The sequence below is a fragment of the Pyrus communis genome, chromosome 5 (genome assembly GCF_041283825.1).
Source record: "Pyrus communis isolate YQ-2024b chromosome 5, ASM4128382v1, whole genome shotgun sequence".
Lineage (NCBI taxonomy): Eukaryota > Viridiplantae > Streptophyta > Magnoliopsida > Rosales > Rosaceae > Pyrus > Pyrus communis.
In genome coordinates, this window is record NC_142569.1 from 3,289,972 (window position 1) to 3,315,076 (window position 25,105).

Here is a 25,105-nt window from a genome sequence, read left to right on the forward strand (position 1 = left end):
CATATCGTTTCCTACAATCGACAACAAACCAAACGAAGTTGCCTTCCGTAGTTATCGTCTTCCGCAACCTGCTTCCGCAACCTGCAAACTATAAAGAAGTAGAAGAGAGACAAGAACACCAAAAGACAAGCGATGAGCTGCTGCTGCGGAGACGATTGTGAATGCAGGCCGCTAGGGTTTCTCCTCGGCCTGCCCTTTGCCTTCGTCGCTCTCATTCTCTCCGTCATCGGCGTCGTCATCTGGATAGTCGGGTTGGCGTTGACTTGCATATGTCCGTGCTGCTTGTGCGTGACGATCATAGTTGAGTTTGCTCCGGCGTTGATCAAGCTTCCCTTTTCGATCATGAAGTGGTTCACATCTAAGATTCCTTGTTAATTTCTATCTGATACGTAGCGTGTAATCTAATAGTGGTTTGTTCATTTTTCAACCACAGTTTTTTTTTCTCGATATTTCCACTTTCTGTTGATTTTTTTTTGTTGAAGATTTGTTCAAACATTGCAAAAGAAAGCCTTACGAATCCTTGTTCGATGAATTAGGGTAAATTTATGAAATTTGGGTTGGCAATTAGAAAGTTTCATTAATTATTTGTTATTACAAATCTTCATTATTATTCTTTTTTTTATTTTTAGAAAACTTCGACAATGCAAAGGAAATTTTATTGCTCGACTGAATTTTTTTCCATAGCGTGAGCATTTGTTTACTTAATTACTGCAATTTTATTGGTGGCTATACAATTTCAACATATATTATTCTGAACTTAATTGGGTGAGATAAGGCTCAATGAATTCATTCAACATTCAAGTGTAGAGTTTTATCCTAAGAGGCTTCGTTGCTATCAATAGTTCACAAATTTTACATCATAATTTGCTGTGGTACCTTTCTAATATGGAGTTCCTATCCTGGTAGGATTAGGAAATAGTTACCAAGAAACATGCAATATTCTTGATTTTGGGACATAATACTTCTTTGTGGTTACGGAAATGATAAACACACAACAATTTTAGCACATATATTCATGTATAATCATGTCCATTGTTGCAGCGTCTTCTGACTTGTACCTCCTTACACTACTTCTTGTTTAATCATTTTTTGCTTATTTGGAAGTGCTTTTAATATGATTGAAAGTGTTTTTGGTGAAAATGTTTTTGAAGTCAATCCTTAATAAAAATTCAAATGAATTATGAAAAAAATACTTTAAATGCTTCTACAAGAAGCAAATATCTGGATCATCTCTTCCACATTTTACAATATGTATAGAGAATGTCCCTACGGGAACATCCAATAAAATTTGTAATTACACCAACCACAATAGTATGGCCCATTCACAAAGATGACATGTTAAATTTCTTTGGCTTAACCCCTTTTTATAGAAGTAATAAATTAATCAAATCTACAACTTAAACTTTTAATATGATGCGAAGTTCTACAAAAATCATCACTAAATGTATTTTCATGCTGTAATTGGTTTTTCAAATTTCATGCAGTAGGAGTAGGACATGTTGATTATTTTGTATTACAGCATTGTATTCCGGGCACTCATGGCTTTGCCACCAACTACTGAAACAATATTTCGGACCCGAAACCGAAAGTACCAATTCTAAACTACATCAGTGCATGACTGGAATTTAGTGGATCAATTTGAACTGCCAAAAATGCAAAGCATATATAAGCCTTTTTATCTAAAATGGTTCCTGAGATTTGCATAACACATCAATTTGGTCTCTGAGATTGAAAATCAATAGAAATGGTCTCTAAGATTGTCTACCATCCATTATTTTGGTTATTCCGTTAAAAACTCCATTAAGTGTCTCAAAGCTCTTGCCCGGAAGTTTGAGCAATTTTCAAAGCTTCATAACTCAATCGTTTCTTAATCAAATTTGACCCATAATATATCAAAATAAAGATAGGAAAGTGTAGAACAAGATTATACTTATTTGGAAGCCCAATGGTTGCCAAAGATAACCGGAAAATAGTCTGAAAAGTGACTGGTTTGCAGGAAAACTGGAAAACTCGCCGGAAACTGGGTTAACTTTAAACGTTCATAACTTCTTTAATACCCAACGAAATTGAGTGATTCAAAAACGAAAATCATAATTCTCGACGAGATGAAGAGAATGGTACCTTCTCGAAGCTAAATCGCCATGGTTTGGCCGGAAAACAGATCAAAAGTGGTTGTCTTGGTCATCAAGTTAGCCACTTTCGAACCGTTTTTCGGTCAAACCATGGCGATTTAACCATCGATAAAGGTAGCATTCTCTTTATCTTGTCAAGAAGTATAATTTTTGTTGTTGAATCACTCGATTTCGTTGAGTATTGAAGAAGTTATGAACATTTAACGTTTACCCAGTTTCCGATGAGTTTTCTAGTTTTCCCACGGACCAGTCACATTTCAAGCTATTTTCCGGCCATCTCCTGTAACCATTGGGCTTCCAAATAGGTATAATCTTATTCTACACTTTCCTATCTTCATTTTGATATATTATGGGTCAAATTTGGTTAAGAAACGATTGAGTTACGAAGCTTTGAAATTTGCTCAAACTTTTGAGCAAGAGCTCCAAGACACTTAACGAAAGGACCAAAATAATGGATGGTGGACAATCTCAGGGACCATTTCTATTGATTTTCAACCTCAGGGACCAAAGTGATGTATTATGCAAATCTCAGGGACTATTTTAGCTAAAAAGCCCATATGTAATTATGTATAGTAGAAGGACTTGTAACCGAAAATGTACATCTGATATTTGACAAAATAGAATATAGCATAGAAATGAGTGGCTCCACTACTAGTAAACTTCACACTACTTGGATGTGAATCTAATTAAGTTAGGAACAATATCGATGTTACACAATAGATCGTCGTTCTATCTTTGTATTTTTCCCTTTTGTTATACATATTCGTGAAATGACTGCCGGAAATTGCAGACGTTAATATCTAGTTGGTCTTGCTGGAATAACCATTTTTCCTCTGTTTTCGCAAGTAAGCTTTTTTCTTTCTATCTCTAGCTTTTTCTTTTTTATTTAAGTTGGTTCCAGATGTTGAATGCTCGTTTGTGCAATCAAGCGTCACAAAATTGCCTTTCTTTTGATTAACCAAGTCGGACGCCTCTCTTAACTTAGTTTTATGTTGTTACGTGATGTTTTATTGGAATAGTTTCCTTAGTTAATTTCATTTGTTACAACTGTTACAGGTAAGGCTAGGGAAGAATGGCGTCGATGAAGTTCTTGGATTGGGATCGTTGTCTAACTACGAGAAGCATGGCCTTGAGCGCGTGTTTACATATAGGGAATGGATATGGCGGAATGGGAGTCATCCCCCATTCTTGATTATTCCTCCGTTTACCAACTTAAGCGGAATGCACAGTTCTACGGGCCCCACATAAAATCAGGATTTCAATTCCTGATATTGTCGGAATTGAATTACCTAGAAGAAGGTAGTATTTGGATTCCGGAGAAAAGGCTCTATCCGGAATCAAATTTTCCTCACCAAAATACCCTGCACCTTCTGTACTCATTTCCATCTTCTCGTTGTCCTCCGCCATCCTCTCCAGTAGCCCTCTGCTCCTCCGCCACCTCCTCTCACTCCACTACCTCAAAATCCTCTACACATTTTGTTCTTCCCACATTTTCTCAGCAACCAAACTACAGAAATCGAAACCAATTCATGAAATGCCAACACCCAATTCAAACACCGAATAGTTTCACGATTTAGAGCTTGGATTACTACCCAATCTACATTATTCAGCAATCCAAACAGAGCCTAAGTAAGAAAATCCAGAAGCAATCAAAGCTACAGATTGCAGATTACCTCTCATTCCGTACTTGAATGTTCTTCATCTGAGCTCTGTAATGGTTTTCTATGAACTGCTTGGCCTCCGCCACCTTTTCCAGCGTCAAGCTCGACCCCAACACCTCCTCCTCATGCTCCTCCCAATCCTCCATTCTTTCTCTCCCTTCACTCTCACGGTATCGTCTGTTTCGATTTGGCGCTCGGCTGCTATTCAACCCAACAAACCCATCGCTCCCTACGCTTCATCTTCATTGTCTTCACCACACCTTCCACCTCCCCTTGTAGCCATGCCTACTGCCTCACAAAACCCAACCACATATCCCCCGAATCGGATTCAAGAATTTATCACCGAAACCCCAGATAATAAACCCATAGATCTGGTGAAGAAATCACTCAAAACCCAGAAAATCTTGAAATTGAAATACTTGGTAGGGAGGAGGGGTGGTGATTATGGGGTAGGGTGAGTGGGAAAGATGAAAGCGACAGGGAAAAGGGGAGGGAGGAGTTCTTATTTTATGCTAGGGAAGTCTGATAGATGAAGGTTTACAATAATGACATTTTGTGAAAATGTTATTTAAAAAACATGGGAAAGAAATAAAACAAAAGGAATGAGGGCATTTTAGTAATCATATTGATTTCTATTCCAATTAAGGTGAATTAGTAAACAACTTATATGAATTTCGTTTCATTTTTATTCTGATTCCAGAACATTTAAGTAAACAGCTTCAACAGAAATCTAATTATGACTCCTCCTTAATCCAATTTATTCTCAATTCAATTCCTCCTCAATCCAATTCCTTTATTTTGATTAAAATTACGTAAACAAGCCCTGAAAGTTTGATACCCGAGCTTAAAGCCTCCATAGAGAAGGGAATAAAGTTAATTTGCTACATAAAGTTGACCTGAAGAACTGCACAAGCTTTCTTCATGTTGGGAACCATAATATTTTTGTTCCTAAGTATTTCAAAATGGATCAGGATCCTCTCCTGAGCAAAGGGTGAGGATCCTCTTGACCAAGTCTATCGGGTCGTTGAAATTTTATCAAACGGCTACAAACAGAAGGTTCCTCTAAAAGTTATAATAATTGTAGCCGTTGTATAAAATTTTAACAGCCCGATGGGCTTGATCAGGAAGATCCTCACCTTTTGCTCAGGAGAGAATCCTGATCCTTTGAAAATGGGATTTAATTTCGACGCATGACAACGATTTTAGACGTTACCAATTCCATCCATCATGGTGTCAAATCAGAAACTTTTTGATCCTGCTTCTTCATGTTGGGAACCATAACATTTTTGTTCCTAAGTATTTGAAAATGGGATTTAATTTCGACACATGGCGACGATTTTAGTCGTTACCAATTCCATCCATCATGGTAATCAGAAACTTTTTTATACTGTTTGTAGGTAGATCAATTATGATTTCTTAATCCACACTTTTAAACCCATTATCATATTTTAGTCCAGTTAATAATCCTCCATAGAGAAGGGAATAAAGTTTGCTAAAGAAAGTCAAGCCAGCCTTCAACCACAATATTCGTTCCCATACGCGAGTTTAGACACAAGAATCTCTCCCTGCAACGGAGACGTTGGCTAGAGATCTTTCAATTCTATGGGTTCATCTTTCCAACAATATTATTGGATGAACTTCCTCCTCTTACTAGTTTTCATACTCATCCCTCATGCCTCATGCTGCTTCAGTTCAATTTTCAGCTTTGGCGATTCACTAGCTGATACCGGAAACTTAAAGATCAGCTCTCCTAACGAGACTGTCCACTTCTTCTTCCCTCCATATGGGATGACCTACTTTCATCTCCCCACCGGACGCTGCTCCGATGGTCGCTTAGTCATAGACTTCATCGGTATGCATCCACTTACAGTATATCTTACATTTACAAATTTATCAGTTTCTCAATTCACATTATCGTTTTCAGCTGAATATCTCGGACTTCCGCTTGTTCGACCTTATCTCGAAAGCCAAAAAAGTATCCAAAACTTTGAAGGGGGAGTGAATTTCGCCGTGGCAGGAGCCACGGCCCTTGACGCCACCTTTCTTGAAGAAATGGGAGACTCTAATCCACGTACCAACAACTCTCTGGGAATTCAAATGGACTGGTTTAAAGAAATTCTTCCATATTTTTGCAACATATCTTCAAGTAAGTTTGGAATTCCTTCCCATGCTTATCGTAAAGAGAATAGTATCTGCATTCCCCACCAGGATGAGCTCATTCTCTCACTTGCAAATACCATATTTTTACCATATAAATTTCGTAATTGAAATAGTTCAAATTCTTAATATTCATTTGAAGATTAACCCTAAAAAAAACAATTTGGATCGGAGATTGTTTAATCATTTAAATGTATCAAATAAATCAAAATTGTAGGTGCCAAGTAACATATTCATGATGGACCGTTGGTTTATTTGAAACATTTGAACGACTTAACGATCTCCGATTCGAATGATTTCTTGTAAGGGTGATATTCACATGATGATTAAGAAATTGAACGGTTCTGATTATGAAATTTTTACGATCAAGATACATTATTGTAAGTGGGGGCAGAGGAGAAGGAATGAGCTCAATGACGGAGATAGGATTTGAATTCACTGGGGTCATGATAAAAAAGTAGATGTGTTAACATTTTGTTACTTAGATATATAATTCTACTTAGATATATAATTCACAATTGGTTCTTATATTTGACTTGTCATTGTACGATATCATTATCAATAGTGTCATTATTTATTTCAATGTATACAACCAAGTTATAACCATATAGTGATCTTAAGTTCTTAACTGTGTAATACTAGATTTCTTTTTTTTTTCCACTTAAGCAGCCACTACCTTTAATTTGACTCCCATAAGTAAATACACCAACGTTTGTGAAAGATTATCGATCAATCCTTTCAATTGATTGAACTCACTGTGAAATATTGTTAATTGGTAGAGTGTTTTGATAAATAATGGAAATCAAAAGCATGCAGGCATAAACTTGAACTGAACCTAAATATTGGAAATTCTTGTTGGCGTGTGGCGATCAATAGCAAAATTTGTGTGGAGTAATATAAAGTTGTCGGGGTCAATGTGAACTCATTGACACCCCCCGCCCGCTACTGAATAAACCTAAATATTGGAAATTAGGTTGGGGTGTGGGGATCAATAGCAAAATTTGTGTGGAGTAATATAAAGTTGTTGGTGGGTCATGCGAACTCATTGACACTTTAACACCCCACCCTAGGAGGCAGACTCTCTGCCCTTTCACTTTTCGTGTTTTTTCGTATTATTTTATTTTGTGTAATCATAGTTAAGTAAGGTTAATATTTTATATTATTTTTTATAAGAATAATAAGATAAAAATGAATTGTAATATAAAATTTTGACATGACTTAATGACTTATCCGTGATCATACAAACAGAAAGGCACGGGAAGTGGGAGGACAGAGAATCTGCCTCCCACCCCCAGGAGCAATATAAAGTTGTTGGGGTCCATATGAACTCATTGACACTTCCCCCTCTCTACGCTATAATGAGCTCATCTCCAGTTTTGTAAATGAGAAATATTAAGTTTGAATATCATGAATAGCGAGTTCAGTACTATTTTATTCTCACACCTCTTAAGGTAAATGTATCCTTGTATCAAGGAAAAAAAAAACATAAAAATTCATTCCAATCCATGAAAAAATTACTCTTAGAATAAAACCTTGTGTAAGATTAAAAACTAACTCTAGTTCTTGGCATTTAATCGTAACTTTTGGAAATTAAATAGGTTGTGCATGATGCCTGTCTGATCGATTCTTATTGCAGATTGCAGTGAATTCCTTTCGGGCTCTCTAATTCTCATGGGAGAGATTGGAGGCAATGATTACAACGATGCCTTGCTTGGCGGGAAAAGTATAGAACAGGTTCAAGAATATGTGCCATTGGTGATAGAAGAAATTGGTTTATCCATCAATGTAAGAGTTTGAAAAGCTTGGATTACAATGGTTCTAAAAAACGCGATCTCCTTTAGGCTTGTCTAACTTTTTGTGCTGCATTGCTTTGCAGGAGTTAATCGAGCTTGGGGCCGCGACGCTTTTGGTACCTGGAAACGTTCCAATTGGTTGCCTTCCCATCTATCTTACAAACTATGAGGGTTCAGATAAGAGTGACTACGACCCTTCAACTGGTTGTTTAAATTGGTTAAACAAGTTTGTTGAGTATTACAATGAGCAGCTTCAAACAGAACTAAACCGCATTCGTAGCCTTCATCCTCACGTCAACATCATTTATGCAGATTATTACAATGCTATGATGTACTTATATCATTCTCCGGAACAATTTGGTACTTCAACTCTCAATTAATTTTATCCACGTTTGTTTTCATGTTTTGTTAAACGATGAAGATTCAAACTTCATGTGCATATATTTTAGTCACTACTCAAAACTTAGTTTTTTCAATAGGCCTTATGAAATAGCTTGCGGATTTTTGGTGCAATGTTTTCAAATGCTGAAGCTGAACCTGTTTACGATAAAAAATTTTGATTCGTGTAATTGCAGGATTTATCGGGGGAACTCCAAAAGCGTGCTGCGGAGGAGGAGGGACATACAATTACAATTCATCAGCACAATGTGGTATGCGACAGGCAAGTGCTTGTCAAAATCCTGAAGAGTTTATCAGCTGGGACGGTATCCACTTTACTGAAGCAGCGTACAAGTGGATAACAAATTCTTTGTTGAAAGGAAATTACACCGATCCTTGTATTAGTTCCTTGTGTGTTTCCACATTGTGATATGTATTGTGTACTTCTCCACCTGTGCTTATAAGTGTTAGTTTGGTTTTGTTGGTGACACATTATATTGTCTACAAATGTGATCTAATTAGATAGTCTCTTTAACATTTTTTTTGATAAATGTAATGAGTTGTTCTTATCTAAATGAGAGTGAGTCCTATCTTTAATAGAAAAGTGATAAAAATATGGTATATAAAATATGATAAAAGTAACATTTTTACCGTCCTAATAGGATTTTCAGAACTATTTGGTCATAATGGCAATTCCCAATGCTGACTTGCTTTGCACAAGCCAGCTCAGAGTTGCAATTTTATACAATAGCCTTGAAGAAGCAGGGCCCTTCAGTATACTACTTTACCTTCCTTTTTATACCGCCGAGCACAAGAATCTCTCTCTGCAATAGAGACGCCAAAGATCTATCAATTTTATGGATTCGTTCTTGAGTCTGGTACCACATATTTGTAACTAAGCATGACATTAAAATGATTGGTTATATGAGATCGTTGAGTTTGATACTATACCCACATGGAACACCCTACTCACAATGGATATGTAGCTAATAAACATTTGATATTTAAAACAATTGTAAGTACATTATAGTGAAATTGGTTGCAAGTACTATCCAAAACAAGGTAAACACATATTCATGATGAATATCGGGTGCAATTTAAGATTAAAATTGTTGACAAAAACAACAAGATCTCAAAAAAGAGAGAAATATGAAGAAGATCAATTTTCAAATATTGAACAAATGTTATAACGAAATGAATATGGTATGAGCAAGTTGAATCTTGAACAAATGTTATAACGTATTTTATTTTTTCACCGTATTATTTGACGGAAAGATAGATCAAAATTGACATAATTACCACAATATTTAGCTTGTAACTAATATAACAGTTGTATACTGCGCTTAAATAAAAGGAGTACAAATTAATATATATAATTGCTTTCATAGACTTGTAGATGGAAAGCGGTTGTCTCCTCAGATAAACTTATAGTTGCAGGGCACATTTATCATGTGGATTAGTTTTTTTCTATTTTTTGTCACGTGCTGTTATTTGACAGAAAGGTGGAGACTTCTTGGTTCTTGCACTCTAGGACAAGAACCAGTATTTTTCTAGCTACCTTGTGCTTAGAGCCATCTTCAATTGACAGGATTATATTTAGTCTCCGTCCAGATTATAGTTCTTCAACAAATTATTTTTTAATGAACAGTATCATGTCATATTTATATATTATTTTCAATCGAAGGGAACTATTTTTTAGCCCTCTCAATAATTTATTATTTGAAGTTTATTCTTTAATTTTATTAGTTAATTGAATTAAACTACCATATTAAAATAAGGTTTTCAGACATAATTTGAGTGTCACTTGTCACTAAATGAATAAGCCTCCAGACATATTTTGAGTGCCACTTGAAGATGTGGCCATTTGAAAATTATTGAATTATTAAAGTAAAGATTATTGAAAGAGGTAAGAGAGGGGTGTGTATGAAAAGAGTATTTGAGGTGAATAGAATGTGAAAAATTGAAATAAAATGAGATAGGATAGCATGAAAGGGTGAAAATGATGTGAGAAATGGTGTAGAAATGTCTTATGTATTTATAGGAAAAAAATTAAATTTTTTTTTTTTAATTTGGTCTTAAAAAAAAAATCCAGCTTTGCCCAACTAAAGAGGCTAGCTGGTTGGCTAAAGATGGCCAGCTCGCTGGCCATATGGCTGGATTTTGGCCCGTTTGTCCCAAGAATTTTTTACCCATACCTCCATTGGAGATGAGTTTTCTGTGAAAAAAAAAAACTATCCTTTTGGCCTATGATCTTATGGCTCGTCCAGTTAGAGATGGCCTAAGGAATCAGCACTTGCTATAATTTTATTTTGACAAAAATTATGTTCATTTTCATAAAAAATTAGTCAACCTTAAAAGAGAGGGAGTGTGTGTCTCTCTCGATCGATCAGCGGTAGAGAGAAAGATATTTCCATGGCTAGGGCAAGTTTGGTGAACGTCGTGGTCGTCCTCCTCGTAATTGTTGGGATCATCCCGCATGCGAATTGTTGCTACACATCAATCATTGGGTCTGGAGATTCACTTGCTGATACTGGCAACACATACACCAATGCCGTTGACCGCCATGACGATCCATTCCACTTCTTCTTCCCTCCATAGGGGAAGATCGACCTACTTTCATTGCTTCAGCCACCGTGCAACTCAAAGCAGCCGCTGCTTTGGCCTCAAAAGCTCAAATTTTTGTTCTGCTTTTTTCAGGGCTTCAGCTACCGGACAACTGAGAGGCCCGGAAAAAGCAACCCCGCCCAGAAACGTTCGGAGCCCTGGGGAAAATGAGAAAAACCCCTTGGGAGAGAGTTTCAAGGAGGCATGAAAGAGAAGAGAGAGAATATCATATAAAAGTCAATTTGGAAGTAATTGATTGAATTAATTAGAGCAGAATAAATTAAAAGATTTGGAATAAATTAAAAAAATTGAGCTTAACTAAGATTATTGCGAATTACATGTGGCAATCTTTGAAATGGATGATGGGCATACCGAGAGTTAATGGTGATGAGCATAAATGTTTGCTTATGCAATACATCTACAGGTCAATTGCCAAGCTATTTTCTTGGGTGGTGTTGTTATTTGTATATACTTGTCCCTACATAATAGTGAGTACACATGTTATTAGAGAATGTGTGTATTTTATGCGTCCAAATATTTTAATTTTTAATTTTTTTATCATTTAGATTTAAGTAGGGATGGGCTCAGGCTGGGCCGAGTTTGAAATTGGAGGAACCAAACATGACCTGTTTGTAAATGAAATAGGCGGGATGGGGCGGATTGCTTTTTTAAGAAATAGAACTGGATCTAACCCGACCCAATTCATACGGACCAGTTCCTGCAGGTCCACGGATCCTTTTGTCTTGTTGTTTTTAATTTTAGTTAACAGGCCTTCGGCCTTTTTCCACATGGGTCCAGTAATAATAAAATTCGAGTCCAGATTAACAACATGTTTTGTAAACAGGCCTTCCGCCCTGCGCTTCATTTTAAATCAGAGGCTACAGCCTACAAGCCTACAACCAACAGAAAGTTATGTCCACTATCCAGCAGCAACTACAAAGTTCACCGCAGCAACCGAGATGCAATTACAAATTTAAGTCCAGCAACAACCAAGAAGCAAGTTCAGTTCAGTGTTCACTGCAGGAAGCAATTTCAAAGTTCACCGATCAATTTTCCTTAGCTCTGCTCTGCTCTGCCTTGCTTCCATCAATTTTCCTCGAGCCTGTACTGCTAGTTATTTTTTTCTTTCATTTTTCTTACTTTGTGTCGTCAATTCCAGCCATGGTAATAACGACCAAAGCTCAAATGGAAGCAACCCAAAGAGCTCTAATCCCATTTTCATTCATATATTCGTCTCCAATGGAGACACATATATACATGCAACCTGGTGCAAATTTCTCTCTGACACCCAATTTCAACAGATCTTTTCCATCACAAACAACAAGTGCACTACGCCGTTAACTGTTCCTCAAACCAATGTCGCAGGCAGTGAACCAATTTTATCAAAATCTTCAGAGCACCCTCGTCAATGGCTCATTGATAGTGAAGCGACGAACTACACGTCCTCCCAGCACTTGCTCGACACCACCACCAAAACTTCACTGCCACCGGTTATGTTACCTAGCGGAGAGAATGCTCCTATCACTTCTATTGGCAATTTACCTTGAAATACATATATTCGATTGAAAAATGTTTTGGGTGTTTCTAGCTTTAAGTTGACCTTATGTCCGTCCGTAAGCAAGATTACAATAGGACTGAGTTATTGTGACGTTTTTTTTTCCGTATTGACGTATTTTGGATGACTTAGACCGTCTTCAAAGGAGATGTCAAATATGTCAAATAAGATTAAAAGACATTCATGTGTTTTCCAATGGATATGCCATATATGATGTGGTACGTGAGTCATTTGACTCCTTACTTTCTAGTTGCCTTTTTTTTTACAGTAAACAAAGAAGAAATCAAATATATTTAATTTATTTTTTTTAATGCGTGGATCCCATTAACAACCAATATAATACAAATTAAAACAAATTTTGATTATTTTTTAATAGTTAATGTAACTCTAGGCCCAATAAAATAAATATTTGACACATTCATTGGAAAATAAGAAGATTTAGCACTGGTATTCAATTTTGTTATATCAGTCATCAAATAAAATTTTGACATATCATATTTGACATATCCTTTGGAGATGCTCTTAGTTACAAAAAAGACGATTGGTTTGGGTAAACAACATGGAGGCCTCTACTATCTTGTGGTGTTGGCCACTAAACAGTCCCATCCCAAAAATAAGCCATCTCGTAATCTTGTTATCATTTCTTCCGATTTTTGGCATCATCGTTTGGCCACATTTCTTCTAGTCGTTTGAAATTCTTATCTAGAACTTTATCAAAGCTTCCTTAATTTTCCCTTTGGCTAAACAAACACGACTTCTTCTTGTGACGAGTGATCTATTTCTAGTTCTCTTGGTCCCTTCTCCCTTATACATTAATGTGACATTTGGAGACCTTACATAACCACTTCTCTTACAGGAGCATTTTGTTTTTTGACCATTGTCGACGAAATTTCATGATATACATGAGTGTTCCTCATGAGCCATAAAAACGGACCTCCGAGGACCACCCAAGTCTGGGTATGTGGTGGAGGAGGAGCAGTTGCCGCTGCACTGTTCAGTCATCCTGCAAACCAAAAGAAGAAGACGAACGAAACGGTGTGTTTTGGATAAGTGAGATGAACAAGAGGGCTACTTTTTCTTTAAATGAAACGGTGTGTTTTGGCCATGTCGTTTAAATAAAAAGGTGTGCCTTGATACACAGTTTGAAAACACGTGTTCGACTTTCACAAGTGTTTATGTCTGAGTCATTTAAATGAACGCACGCCTCGACATTTTTTATTAAATATATACAAGTGTTTGACTTTCAAATTCTGTCTGCTGTCTTTTTCTCTACCACCATTTAATTCCCCTTTTCCTAAATTTAAGGATTTTTTTTTTTTTTTTGAACAAACTTTATTATCTAACTAAGAAGAAAAGAGTTAGACTTAGCCTCACAATGAGTGAACAATAATGTAATTCAAATTCGTTTTAGTGAGAATCAAACTTAAAATCTATCACTTACAAGTGAAGAAAAATATTATTACACTGTAGTACTTTGTGCCAAAGTTTTTAAGTAAGTTAAGTTAGTTTTTTATTTTAATCTAAATAAACATATAAAATTTTAAATTCATAATAGAGTATAATTTTTATTAATTTATCATGATTTTTTATATTGTTTGTTCTTTCATATTTTTTAGCTTCATCAATATATGTTTTTTTTTTTGATTAATTGATATGCGTATAATTAGAAATACAGAACAATATTACATGAAAAAATCATCGTCAATTAATACAAAAACTGTAAAAGAAAAGTTGTAGTTCATCGTTTAATTATTTAATGTTCATCTTTTTTTTTTCTTAGTGTTTTTATATTAGGATCACCCAATATTAAAATCCTAGATCCGCCACTGGGCATGGAGGACAATGAGACGGTAATGAACGGTTTCACTTTCTTCAGCAGAGGCCTAGTATAGGCCTATCACAGGAGCATGATGCGAACTCACTTGGCTGTGGAGTTTGTTGTATGATTCACAGTTGCCACACTTGGACTCTTCAATGCTTTATTGTGATAATGTGTGATAACGTGAAAATATTAGCATCTTCTCTGGCTCGTCCGTCAAAAACGAGCATAGCTTAAAGAGTGAAATTTTCTTAATTCTTTTTATAATTTGGTTGCAGTTTTATTTATTTAGGGTTTCAGACACCCATTTTTTTCCTGGATGTGTTTAGTTTCTTGGAAAGAGATAAACTAAATTAAGTCTGAATTGGATGCTTGATTTGGTTTAACTTTATTGACGAAGTGTTTCATTTGGTTCTTGTTTTTCAGGAGATGATTTTGGGATGCTTTTGTTGAAAGGTTTGGCTTTGGTATGCATTCATATGAATTGTTTTACTAATTTTTCCATTTTGTATGTTTGGGCTTGATTTATTGTTCACTAATTCTCCAAACTCACTCAGTTTTCTGGTTCAACATTCAACAGAAGGCAGCAAACTTGTAAAAGAACGTGTCCAGCAAAAGAATTTGCAGAGATTCAAACTGACCCATGAGTAAAACTGTAAAAGATATAATTTACTGGAAAAAAAAAATTAACATAATTGGGTCCTAGGATAACATGAGAGAGTCTCTCCCCAATCCTCATATTGGAGGCGGAAAGTTGAAGCTTATTTCAATAGAATAAAGAGAAAACTTGTTTACCCCGCGTCGTGTCTACTCTTGCACCGGAGATTTTTCCGATCACTGGCTTTCCCAGCCATAAACCACCACTGAGTTTCAAATCCTTCTTAATAACTGCTTTGTTTTTAATTAGGTAATTCTTTTTTCTCCACAAAATATCATTATTTTGGCACAATTTATTGATTATTGCTCAATTTTGGGCGATAGAAGGTTTACTTTAACTCCTATACGAATGGCTGAAATTTAGGCAAGCAGATGACTAAAACAATGGTAACCTTCAAGTCGCCATTTAGCCGATGGTAACAAATTGTTGGCCGTTTGCATAGATGAGGGTAAATGTCCAGCTTAGACAATGGTAAAATTCCTTTGTTTGATGCCAATTTTTTAGAGCAGGCAGTTGTTTCCGAACTGTAGAAATTGACGCACGTGGGGGTTAATAAGCAAATTAAGGGATATCAGTATATAGAATTCCTCTAATAGACTTGTAGTTGGAAGGCAGCTATCTCCTCGCATAGACTTACAGTTGCAAGCTGCGCTTGACTACTTGGGTTCTGTAGTTTTTCATGCATGCATTTAATTGAGACGCGAATTTATTGTTACCATATGGCGCTTGACTACTTGGAATACGTGTACTTATTCACACACACACACAATTTGTATATTAATATATATACATAACTGAAGCTGCGTGTAAGTGAGAGTAGGAGATAGAGAGAGATCCATGGCTTGGTATATTCGGGCAAGTTTGACCATGAACGTCCTCCTCCTCGTCGGAACAGTTGTGATCATCCCACGTGCGCTTGGTTGCTACACTTCAATCATTGGCTTTGGGGATTCAATTGCTGATACAGGCAACTCATACCTCAACGCCCTTGACCACCATGACGAACCTTTCCACTTCTTCTTCCCTCCATATGGGGAGGAATTCTTTCATCACCCCACCGGCCGCTGCTGCGACGGTCGTTTAATCATAGACTTCATTGGCATGTGCAATACATCCACTTATCTATATCTCATACCATTAAAAAGCCATGCTAATCATATTTTTTTCATTTAACAAATAATCAGGTTCTTTTTGGCTTCATCTTTTGCAGCTGAATCTCTGGGACTTCCTCTTGTGCGACCTTATTTTGAAATCCTGAACGTCAATGAAACTGTGCGCAACTTTGAAGAGGGTGTGAATTTTGCAGTAGTAGGAGCCACTGCACTTGACACTGACTTTCTTGAACAAATGGGACATTATAATGAATTTACAAACTTCTCTCTAAGAATTCAATTGGATTGGTTCAAAGGAATGTTATCACCTTTATGCAATACAACTTCAGGTCAATTACCAAACTTTTTATGAGCATTTAGATTATGTGTCTAATTTCTCTAACTTTAACACTAAACGACATTTCTATCGTTTAGAATTGTAGAGTAAACTTTTTGCTACAATTATGGTGCAGTAAATTTTAACTAGTTTTTCTTTCTAAGTAAGTTTCAATGATTGTGTTAAAATGCAAATTTACAATTTCAAGTTGTTTCTTGTCCCCATTTACCACATAAATAACAACTCCAATTAATAATTGTACTTGGGGCCTGAATGTGAACGTTTCATCTTGGATGTGACTGATCAGTTACTCTCTTTTTTTTAATCTTTGATTTGCAGACTGCAGGGATCTCCTCTCAAGTTCTCTAGTTCTTATGGGACCGATTGGAGGCAACGATTACACCCATGCGTTGTTTGCAGGAGACAGTTTTCAAATTGTTCGAACATTTGTTCCAGTAGTGATAGAAGCAATGGCTTCAGCTATCAATGTAAGAGTTGAAATCATATAAATTGTAGGCTTCTATGATTTAATTTTTATGGTTGCATTGCTCTGCAGGAGTTGATTGAGCATGGGGCATCAACACTTTTGGTACCAGGCAACTTTCCAATTGGTTGCCTCCCTGCTTATCTTACATTCTATGAGGGTTCAGATGAGAGTGAATATGATCCTTCAACTGGTTGTCTTACTTGGTTAAACAAGTTTTCTGAGTATCACAATGAGCAGCTTCAGATAAAGCTAAGTCAGATTCGAAGCCTTCATCCTCATGCTAACATAATTTATGGAGATGTTTACAGTGCTACGTTACAACTGTATCAGTCTCCAAAACAATTTGGTACAACATCTCTCTAGCACTCATTTACTAATCATTTTATTTTTTAGTTTTCGTTAAAAAATTTAAAAACAAACTAAAAACTAAAAGTAATGGCCGCAAGTTTTCAATTTTTTTTAATAAAAAAAAAAAAAAAAAAAAACGAAATGATCATCAAATAGCCTTAATGTTTTTAATTAATTTTTACGATTATTGTTAAAGGTACATGAAGTTTGGAAGTGTTTCAAATGTTGAACCTCTCAGTTTTCATAAATCATCGGATTCACGTCACTGCAGGATTTACTTGGGAAGCAACCAAAGCATGCTGTGGAGGAGGGGGGACATACAATTACAACTCATCAGCACAATGTGGTCTTCCAGGGGCAAGTGCTTGTGCAAACCCTGAAGAGTCTATCAACTGGGACGGTCTGCACTGTACTGAAGCAGCAAACCGGTGGATAACCAAGGCCTTATTATATGGAAATTATAGCATTCCCCACATTAGTACTTCCTGTGTGTCACAACTGTGACTTGGCCTCCGATTTATTTTCCCATTTATATCACACAAGGAATTATCTTGTGCCATTTAAGGAATTATCTTGTGCCATTTATTGATGTCACTTAGTCTACTTAAGTTGCATCAATAATTTTAAGAGGCTTATACTTCAAGAAGTTAATTGTGTTTGGCTTTGCACCAGCAACTATGTCATCAAATCTCGCTCTACATGTGCTACTTGTATCATGTAAAAAAAATGAAAAAAAAAAAAGAAATAAAAAGGTCCATTTCATTAATATGATCGACCTGCTGAATTATTAGAGCCCCCATGGCTCCATGTCCCAATTTGGCATACACAGATAAACAAAAGCAAAAGAAATATAGCTTGTGTACACATCGCGTAATTGCAGGATTTATCGGGGGAACTCCAAAAGCGTGCTGCGGAGGAGGAGGGACATACAATTACAATTCATCAGCACAATGTGGTATGCGACAGGCAAGTGCTTGTCAAAATCCTGAAGAGTTTATCAGCTGGGACGGTATCCACTTTACTGAAGCAGCGTACAAGTGGATAACAAATGCTTTGTTGAAAGGAAATTACACCGATCCTTGTATTAGTTCCTTGTGTGTTTCCACATTGTGATATGTATTGTGTACTTCTCCACCTGTGCTTATAAGTGTTAGTTTGGTTTTGTTGGTGACACGTTATATTGTCTACACATGTGATCTAATTAGATAGTCTCTCTAACATTTTTTTTGATAAATGTGATGAATTGTTCTTATCTAAATGAGAGTAAGTCCTATCTTTAATAGAAAAGTGATAAAACTGTGGTATATAAAATATGATAAAAGTAACATTTTTACCGTCCTAATAGGATTTTCAGAACTATTTGGTCATAATGGCAATTCCCAATGCTGACTTGCTTTGCACAAGCCAGCTCAGAGTTGCAATTTTATACAATAGCCTTGAAGAAGCAGGGCCCTTCAGTATACTACTTTACCTTCCTTTTTATACGGCCGAACACAAGAATCTCTCTCTGCAATAGAGACGTCAAAGATCTATCAATTTTATGGATTCGTTCTTGAGCCTGGTACCACATATTTGTAACTAAGCATGACATTAAAATGATTGGTTATATGAGATCGTTGAGTTTGATACTATACCCACATGGAACACCCTACTCACAATGGATATGTAGCTAATAAACATTTGATATTTAAAACAATTGTAAGTACATTATAGTGAAATTGGTTGCAAGTACTATCCAAAACAAGGCAAACACATATTCATGATGAATATCGGGTGCAATTTAAGATTAAAATTGTTGACAAAAACAAGAAGATCTTAAAAAAGAGAGAATTATGAAGAAGATCAATTTTCAAATATTGAACAAATGTTATAACGAAATGAATATGGTATGAGCAAGTTGAATCTTGAACAAATGTTATAACGTATTTTATTTTTTCACCGTATTATTTGACGGAAAGATAGATCAAAATTGACATAATTACCACAATATTTAGCTTGTAACTAATATAACAGTTGTATACTGCGCTTAAATAAAAGGAGTACAAATTAATATATAGAATTGCTTTCATAGACTTGTAGATGGAAAGCGGTTGTCTCCTCAGATAAACTTATAGTTGCAGGGCACATTTATCATGTGGATAAGTTTTTTTTCTATTTTTTGTCACGTGCTGTTATTTGACAGAAAGGTGGAGACTTCTTGGTTCTTGCACGCTAGGACAAGAACCAGTATTTTTCTAGCTACCTTGTGCTTAGAGCCATCTTCAATTGACGGGACTATATTTATTCTCCGTCCAGATTATAGTTCTTCAACAAATTATTTTTTAATGAACAGTATCATGTCATATTTATATATTATTTCCAACCGAATGAGACTATTTTTAAGCCCCTTCAATAATTTATTATTTGAAGTTTATTCTTTAATTTTATTAGTTAATTGAATTAAACTACCATATTAAAATAAGGTTTTCAGACATATTTTGAGTGTCATTTATCACTAAATGAATAAGCATCCAGACATATTTTGAGTGCCACTTGAAGATGTGGCCATTTGAAAATTATTGAATTATTAAAGTAAAGATTATTGAAAGAGGTAAGAGAAGGGTGTGTATGAAAAGAGTGTTTGAGGTGAATAGAATGTGAAAAATTGAAATAAAATGAGATAGGATAGCATGAAATGGTGAAAATGATGTGAGAAATGGTGTAGAAATGTCTTATATATTTATAGGAAAAAAATTAGAATTTTTTTTTTTAATTTGGTCTTAAAAAAAAAAATCCGGCTTTGCCCAACTAAAGAGGCTAGCTGGTTGGCTAAAGATGGCCAACTCGCTGGCCATATGGCTGGATTTTGGCCCGTTTGTCCCAAGAATTTTTTACCCATACCTCCATTGGAGATGAGTTTTCTGTGAAAAAAAAAAAACTATCCTTTTGGCCTATGATCTTATGGCTCGTCCAGTTAGAGATGGCCTAAGGAATCAGCACCTGCTATAATTTTATTTTGACAAAAATTATGTTCATTTTCATAAAAAATTAGTCAACCTTAAAAGAGAGGGAGTGTGTGTCTCTCTCGATCGATCAGCGGTAGAGAGAAAGATATTTCCATGGCTAGGGCAAGTTTGGTGAACGTCGTGGTCGTCCTCCTCGTAATTGTTGGGATCATCCCGCATGCGAATTGTTGCTACACATCAATCATTGGGTCTGGAGATTCACTTGCTGATACTGGCAACACATACACCAATGCCGTTGACCGCCATGACGATCCATTCCACTTCTTCTTCCCTCCATAGGGGAAGATCGACCTACTTTCATTGCTTCAGCCACCGTGCAACTCAAAGCAGCCGCTGCTTTGGCCTCAAAAGCTCAAATTTTTGTTCTGCTTTTTTCAGGGCTTCAGCTACCGGACAACTGAGAGGCCCGGAAAAAGCAACCCCGCCCAGAAACGTTCGGAGCCCTGGGGAAAATGAGAAAAACCCCTTGGGAGAGAGTTTCAAGGAGGCATGAAAGAGAAGAGAGAGAATATCATATAAAAGTCAATTTGGAAGTAATTGATTGAATTAATTAGAGCAGAATAAATTAAAAGATTTGGAATAAATTAAAAAAATTGAGCTTAACTAAGATTATTGCGAATTACATGTGGCAATCTTTGAAATGGATGATGGGCATACCGAGAGTTAATGGTGATGAGCATAAATGTTTGCTTATGCAATACATCTACAGGTCAATTGCCAAGCTATTTTCTTGGGTGGTGTTGTTATTTGTATATACTTGTCCCTACATAATAGTGAGTACACATGTTATTAGAGAATGTGTGTATTTTATGCGTCCAAATATTTTAATTTTTAATTTTTTTATCATTTAGATTTAAGTAGGGATGGGCTCAGGCTGGGCCGAGTTTGAAATTGGAGGAACCAAACATGACCTGTTTGTAAATGAAATAGGCGGGATGGGGCGGATTGCTTTTTTAAGAAATAGAACTGGATCTAACCCGACCCAATTCATACGGACCAGTTCCTGCAGGTCCACGGATCCTTTTGTCTTGTTGTTTTTAATTTTAGTTAACAGGCCTTCGGCCTTTTTCCACATGGGTCCAGTAATAATAAAATTCGAGTCCAGATTAACAACATGTTTTGTAAACAGGCCTTCCGCCCTGCGCTTCATTTTAAATCAGAGGCTACAGCCTACAAGCCTACAACCAACAGAAAGTTATGTCCACTATCCAGCAGCAACTACAAAGTTCACCGCAGCAACCGAGATGCAATTACAAATTTAAGTCCAGCAACAACCAAGAAGCAAGTTCAGTTCAGTGTTCACTGCAGGAAGCAATTTCAAAGTTCACCGATCAATTTTCCTTAGCTCTGCTCTGCTCTGCCTTGCTTCCATCAATTTTCCTCGAGCCTGTACTGCTAGTTATTTTTTTCTTTCATTTTTCTTACTTTGTGTCGTCAATTCCAGCCATGGTAATAACGACCAAAGCTCAAATGGAAGCAACCCAAAGAGCTCTAATCCCATTTTCATTCATATATTCGTCTCCAATGGAGACACATATATACATGCAACCTGGTGCAAATTTCTCTCTGACACCCAATTTCAACAGATCTTTTCCATCACAAACAACAAGTGCACTACGCCGTTAACTGTTCCTCAAACCAATGTCGCAGGCAGTGAACCAATTTTATCAAAATCTTCAGAGCACCCTCGTCAATGGCTCATTGATAGTGAAGCGACGAACTACACGTCCTCCCAGCACTTGCTCGACACCACCACCAAAACTTCACTGCCACCGGTTATGTTACCTAGCGGAGAGAATGCTCCTATCACTTCTATTGGCAATTTACCTTGAAATACATATATTCGATTGAAAAATGTTTTGGGTGTTTCTAGCTTTAAGTTGACCTTATGTCCGTCCGTAAGCAAGATTACAATAGGACTGAGTTATTGTGACGTTTTTTTTTCCGTATTGACGTATTTTGGATGACTTAGACCGTCTTCAAAGGAGATGTCAAATATGTCAAATAAGATTAAAAGACATTCATGTGTTTTCCAATGGATATGCCATATATGATGTGGTACGTGAGTCATTTGACTCCTTACTTTCTAGTTGCCTTTTTTTTTACAGTAAACAAAGAAGAAATCAAATATATTTAATTTATTTTTTTTAATGCGTGGATCCCATTAACAACCAATATAATACAAATTAAAACAAATTTTGATTATTTTTTAATAGTTAATGTAACTCTAGGCCCAATAAAATAAATATTTGACACATTCATTGGAAAATAAGAAGATTTAGCACTGGTATTCAATTTTGTTATATCAGTCATCAAATAAAATTTTGACATATCATATTTGACATATCCTTTGGAGATGCTCTTAGTTACAAAAAAGACGATTGGTTTGGGTAAACAACATGGAGGCCTCTACTATCTTGTGGTGTTGGCCACTAAACAGTCCCATCCCAAAAATAAGCCATCTCGTAATCTTGTTATCATTTCTTCCGATTTTTGGCATCATCGTTTGGCCACATTTCTTCTAGTCGTTTGAAATTCTTATCTAGAACTTTATCAAAGCTTCCTTAATTTTCCCTTTGGCTAAACAAACACGACTTCTTCTTGTGACGAGTGATCTATTTCTAGTTCTCTTGGTCCCTTCTCCCTTATACATTAATGTGACATTTGGAGACCTTACATAACCACTTCTCTTACAGGAGCATTTTGTTTTTTGACCATTGTCGACGAAATTTCATGATATACATGAGTGTTCCTCATGAGCCATAAAAACGGACCTCCGAGGACCACCCAAGTCTGGGTATGTGGTGGAGGAGGAGCAGTTGCCGCTGCACTGTTCAGTCATCCTGCAAACCAAAAGAAGAAGACGAACGAAACGGTGTGTTTTGGATAAGTGAGATGAACAAGAGGGCTACTTTTTCTTTAAATGAAACGGTGTGTTTTGGCCATGTCGTTTAAATAAAAAGGTGTGCCTTGATACACAGTTTGAAAACACGTGTTCGACTTTCACAAGTGTTTATGTCTGAGTCATTTAAATGAACGCACGCCTCGACATTTTTTATTAAATATATACAAGTGTTTGACTTTCAAATTCTGTCTGCTGTCTTTTTCTCTACCACCATTTAATTCCCCTTTTCCTAAATTTAAGGATTTTTTTTTTTTTTTTGAACAAACTTTATTATCTAACTAAGAAGAAAAGAGTTAGACTTAGCCTCACAATGAGTGAACAATAATGTAATTCAAATTCGTTTTAGTGAGAATCAAACTTAAAATCTATCACTTACAAGTGAAGAAAAATATTATTACACTGTAGTACTTTGTGCCAAAGTTTTTAAGTAAGTTAAGTTAGTTTTTTATTTTAATCTAAATAAACATATAAAATTTTAAATTCATAATAGAGTATAATTTTTATTAATTTATCATGATTTTTTATATTGTTTGTTCTTTCATATTTTTTAGCTTCATCAATATATGTTTTTTTTTTTGATTAATTGATATGCGTATAATTAGAAATACAGAACAATATTACATGAAAAAATCATCGTCAATTAATACAAAAACTGTAAAAGAAAAGTTGTAGTTCATCGTTTAATTATTTAATGTTCATCTTTTTTTTTTCTTTGTGTTTTTATATTAGGATCACCCAATATTAAAATCCTAGATCCGCCACTGGGCATGGAGGACAATGAGACGGTAATAAACGGTTTCACTTTCTTCAGCAGAGGCCTAGTATAGGCCTATCACAGGAGCATGATGCGAACTCACTTGGCTGTGGAGTTTGCTGTATGATTCACAGTTGCCACACTTGGACTCTTCAATGCTTTATTGTGATAATGTGTGATAACGTGAAAATATTAGCATCTTCTCTGGCTCGTCCGTCAAAAACGAGCATAGCTTAAAGAGTGAAATTTTCTTAATTCTTTTTATAATTTGGTTGCAGTTTTATTTATTTAGGGTTTCAGACACCCATTTTTTTCCTGGATGTGTTTAGTTTCTTGGAAAGAGATAAACTAAATTAAGTCTGAATTGGATGCTTGATTTGATTTAACTTCATTGACGAAGTGTTTCATTTGGTTCTTGTTTATCAGGAGATGATTTTGGGATAGTTTTGTTGAAAGGTTTGGCTTTGGTATGCATTCATATGAATTGTTTTACTAATTTTTCCATTTTGTATGTTTGGGCTTGATTTATTGTTCACTAATTCTCCAAACTCACTCAGTTTTCTGGTTCAACATTCAACAGAAGGGAGCAAACTTGTAAAAGAACGTGTCCAGCGAAAGAATTTGCAGAGATTCAAACTTACCCATGAGTAAAACTGCAAAAGATATAATTTACTGGAAAAAAAAAATTAACATAAATGGGTCCTAGGATGACATGAGAGTCTCTCCCCAATCCTCATATTGGAGGCGGAAAGTTGAAGCTTATTTCAATAGAATAAAGAGAAAACTTGTTTACCCCACGTCGTGTCTACTCTTGCACCGGAGATTTTTCCGATCACTGACTTTCTCAGCCATAAACCACCACTGAGTTTCAAATCCTTCTTAATAACTGCTTTGTTTTTAATTAGGTAATTATTTTTTCTCCACAAAATATCATTATTTTGGCACAATTTATTGAATATTGCTCAATTTTGGGCGATAGAAGGTTTACGTTAACTCCTATACGAATGGCTGAAATTTAGGCAAGCAGATGACTTAAACAACGGTAACCTTCAAGTCACCATTTAGCCGATGGTAACAAATTGTTGTCCGTTTGCATAGATGAGGGTAAATGTCCAGCTTAGACAATGGTAAAATTCCTTTGTTTGATGCCATTTTTTTAGAGCAGGCAGTTGTTTCCGAAGTGTAGAAATTGACGTACGTGCGGGTTAATAAGCAAATTAAGGGGTATCAGTATATAGAATTCCCCTAATAGACTTGTAGTTGGAAGGCAGCTATCTCCTCGCGTAGACTTACAGTTGCAATCTGCGCTTGACTACTTGGTTTCTGTAGTTTTTGATGCATGCATTTGATTGAGACATGAATTTGTTGTTACCATATACGTGTACTTATTCACACACACACAATTTGTATATTAATATATA

At 36.0% G+C, this 25,105-nt stretch overlaps 2 protein-coding genes and 1 pseudogene across 4 annotated transcripts; all 3 read left to right on the forward strand.

Annotated features, from left to right (window-relative positions):
• The first annotated feature begins 37 nt into the window (after positions 1 to 37).
• On the forward strand, positions 38 to 558 carry LOC137724348 (signaling peptide TAXIMIN 1 pseudogene; annotated as a pseudogene). The gene has a single exon (XR_015961992.1). The product of XR_015961992.1 is annotated as a signaling peptide TAXIMIN 1 pseudogene (transcript).
• A 4,656-nt stretch (positions 559 to 5,214) lies between these two features.
• Positions 5,215 to 8,690, forward strand: LOC137727045 (GDSL esterase/lipase At1g28580-like). The gene is made up of 5 exons (XM_068465988.2): positions 5,215 to 5,645; positions 5,718 to 5,939; positions 7,587 to 7,735; positions 7,827 to 8,103; positions 8,319 to 8,690. The coding sequence occupies exons 1-5, from the start codon at positions 5,396 to 5,398 to the stop codon at positions 8,549 to 8,551; spliced, it is 1,131 nt and encodes a 376-aa protein (XP_068322089.2). The 5' UTR covers positions 5,215 to 5,395; the 3' UTR covers positions 8,552 to 8,690.
• A 6,786-nt stretch (positions 8,691 to 15,476) lies between these two features.
• LOC137722755 (GDSL esterase/lipase At1g28610-like) lies at positions 15,477 to 18,231 on the forward strand. Of its 2 annotated transcripts, none has more exons than XM_068461841.2 (5): positions 15,477 to 15,856; positions 15,968 to 16,198; positions 16,525 to 16,673; positions 16,742 to 17,018; positions 17,292 to 17,788. In XM_068461841.2, the coding sequence occupies exons 1-5, from the start codon at positions 15,595 to 15,597 to the stop codon at positions 17,522 to 17,524; spliced, it is 1,152 nt and encodes a 383-aa protein (XP_068317942.2). In that variant the 5' UTR covers positions 15,477 to 15,594; the 3' UTR covers positions 17,525 to 17,788. The 2 variants fall into 2 exon arrangements, with proteins under 2 accessions (XP_068317942.2, XP_088549906.1); XM_088693780.1 differs by lacking the exon at positions 17,292 to 17,788 and adding an exon at positions 17,901 to 18,231 and having other exon boundaries at positions 15,483 to 15,856.
• The last annotated feature ends 6,874 nt before the right edge of the window (positions 18,232 to 25,105 follow it).

What these genes read in the sequence shown, in the direction of transcription:
- LOC137727045 (XM_068465988.2), top strand. Translation starts at nt 5,396, where the DNA reads ATGGGTTCATCTTTCCAACAATATTATTGGATGAACTTCCTCCTCTTA. An exon ending in CTTAGTCATAGACTTCATCG is followed by an intron (nt 5,646 to 5,717) that starts GTATGCATCCAC and finishes TATCGTTTTCAG; the next exon opens with CTGAATATCTCGGACTTCCG. An exon ending in AAATTGGTTTATCCATCAAT is followed by an intron (nt 7,736 to 7,826) that starts GTAAGAGTTTGA and finishes ATTGCTTTGCAG; the next exon opens with GAGTTAATCGAGCTTGGGGC.
- LOC137722755 (XM_068461841.2), top strand. Translation starts at nt 15,595, where the DNA reads ATGGCTTGGTATATTCGGGCAAGTTTGACCATGAACGTCCTCCTCCTC. An exon ending in CAATGGCTTCAGCTATCAAT is followed by an intron (nt 16,674 to 16,741) that starts GTAAGAGTTGAA and finishes ATTGCTCTGCAG; the next exon opens with GAGTTGATTGAGCATGGGGC. An exon ending in TCAGTCTCCAAAACAATTTG is followed by an intron (nt 17,019 to 17,291) that starts GTACAACATCTC and finishes ACGTCACTGCAG; the next exon opens with GATTTACTTGGGAAGCAACC.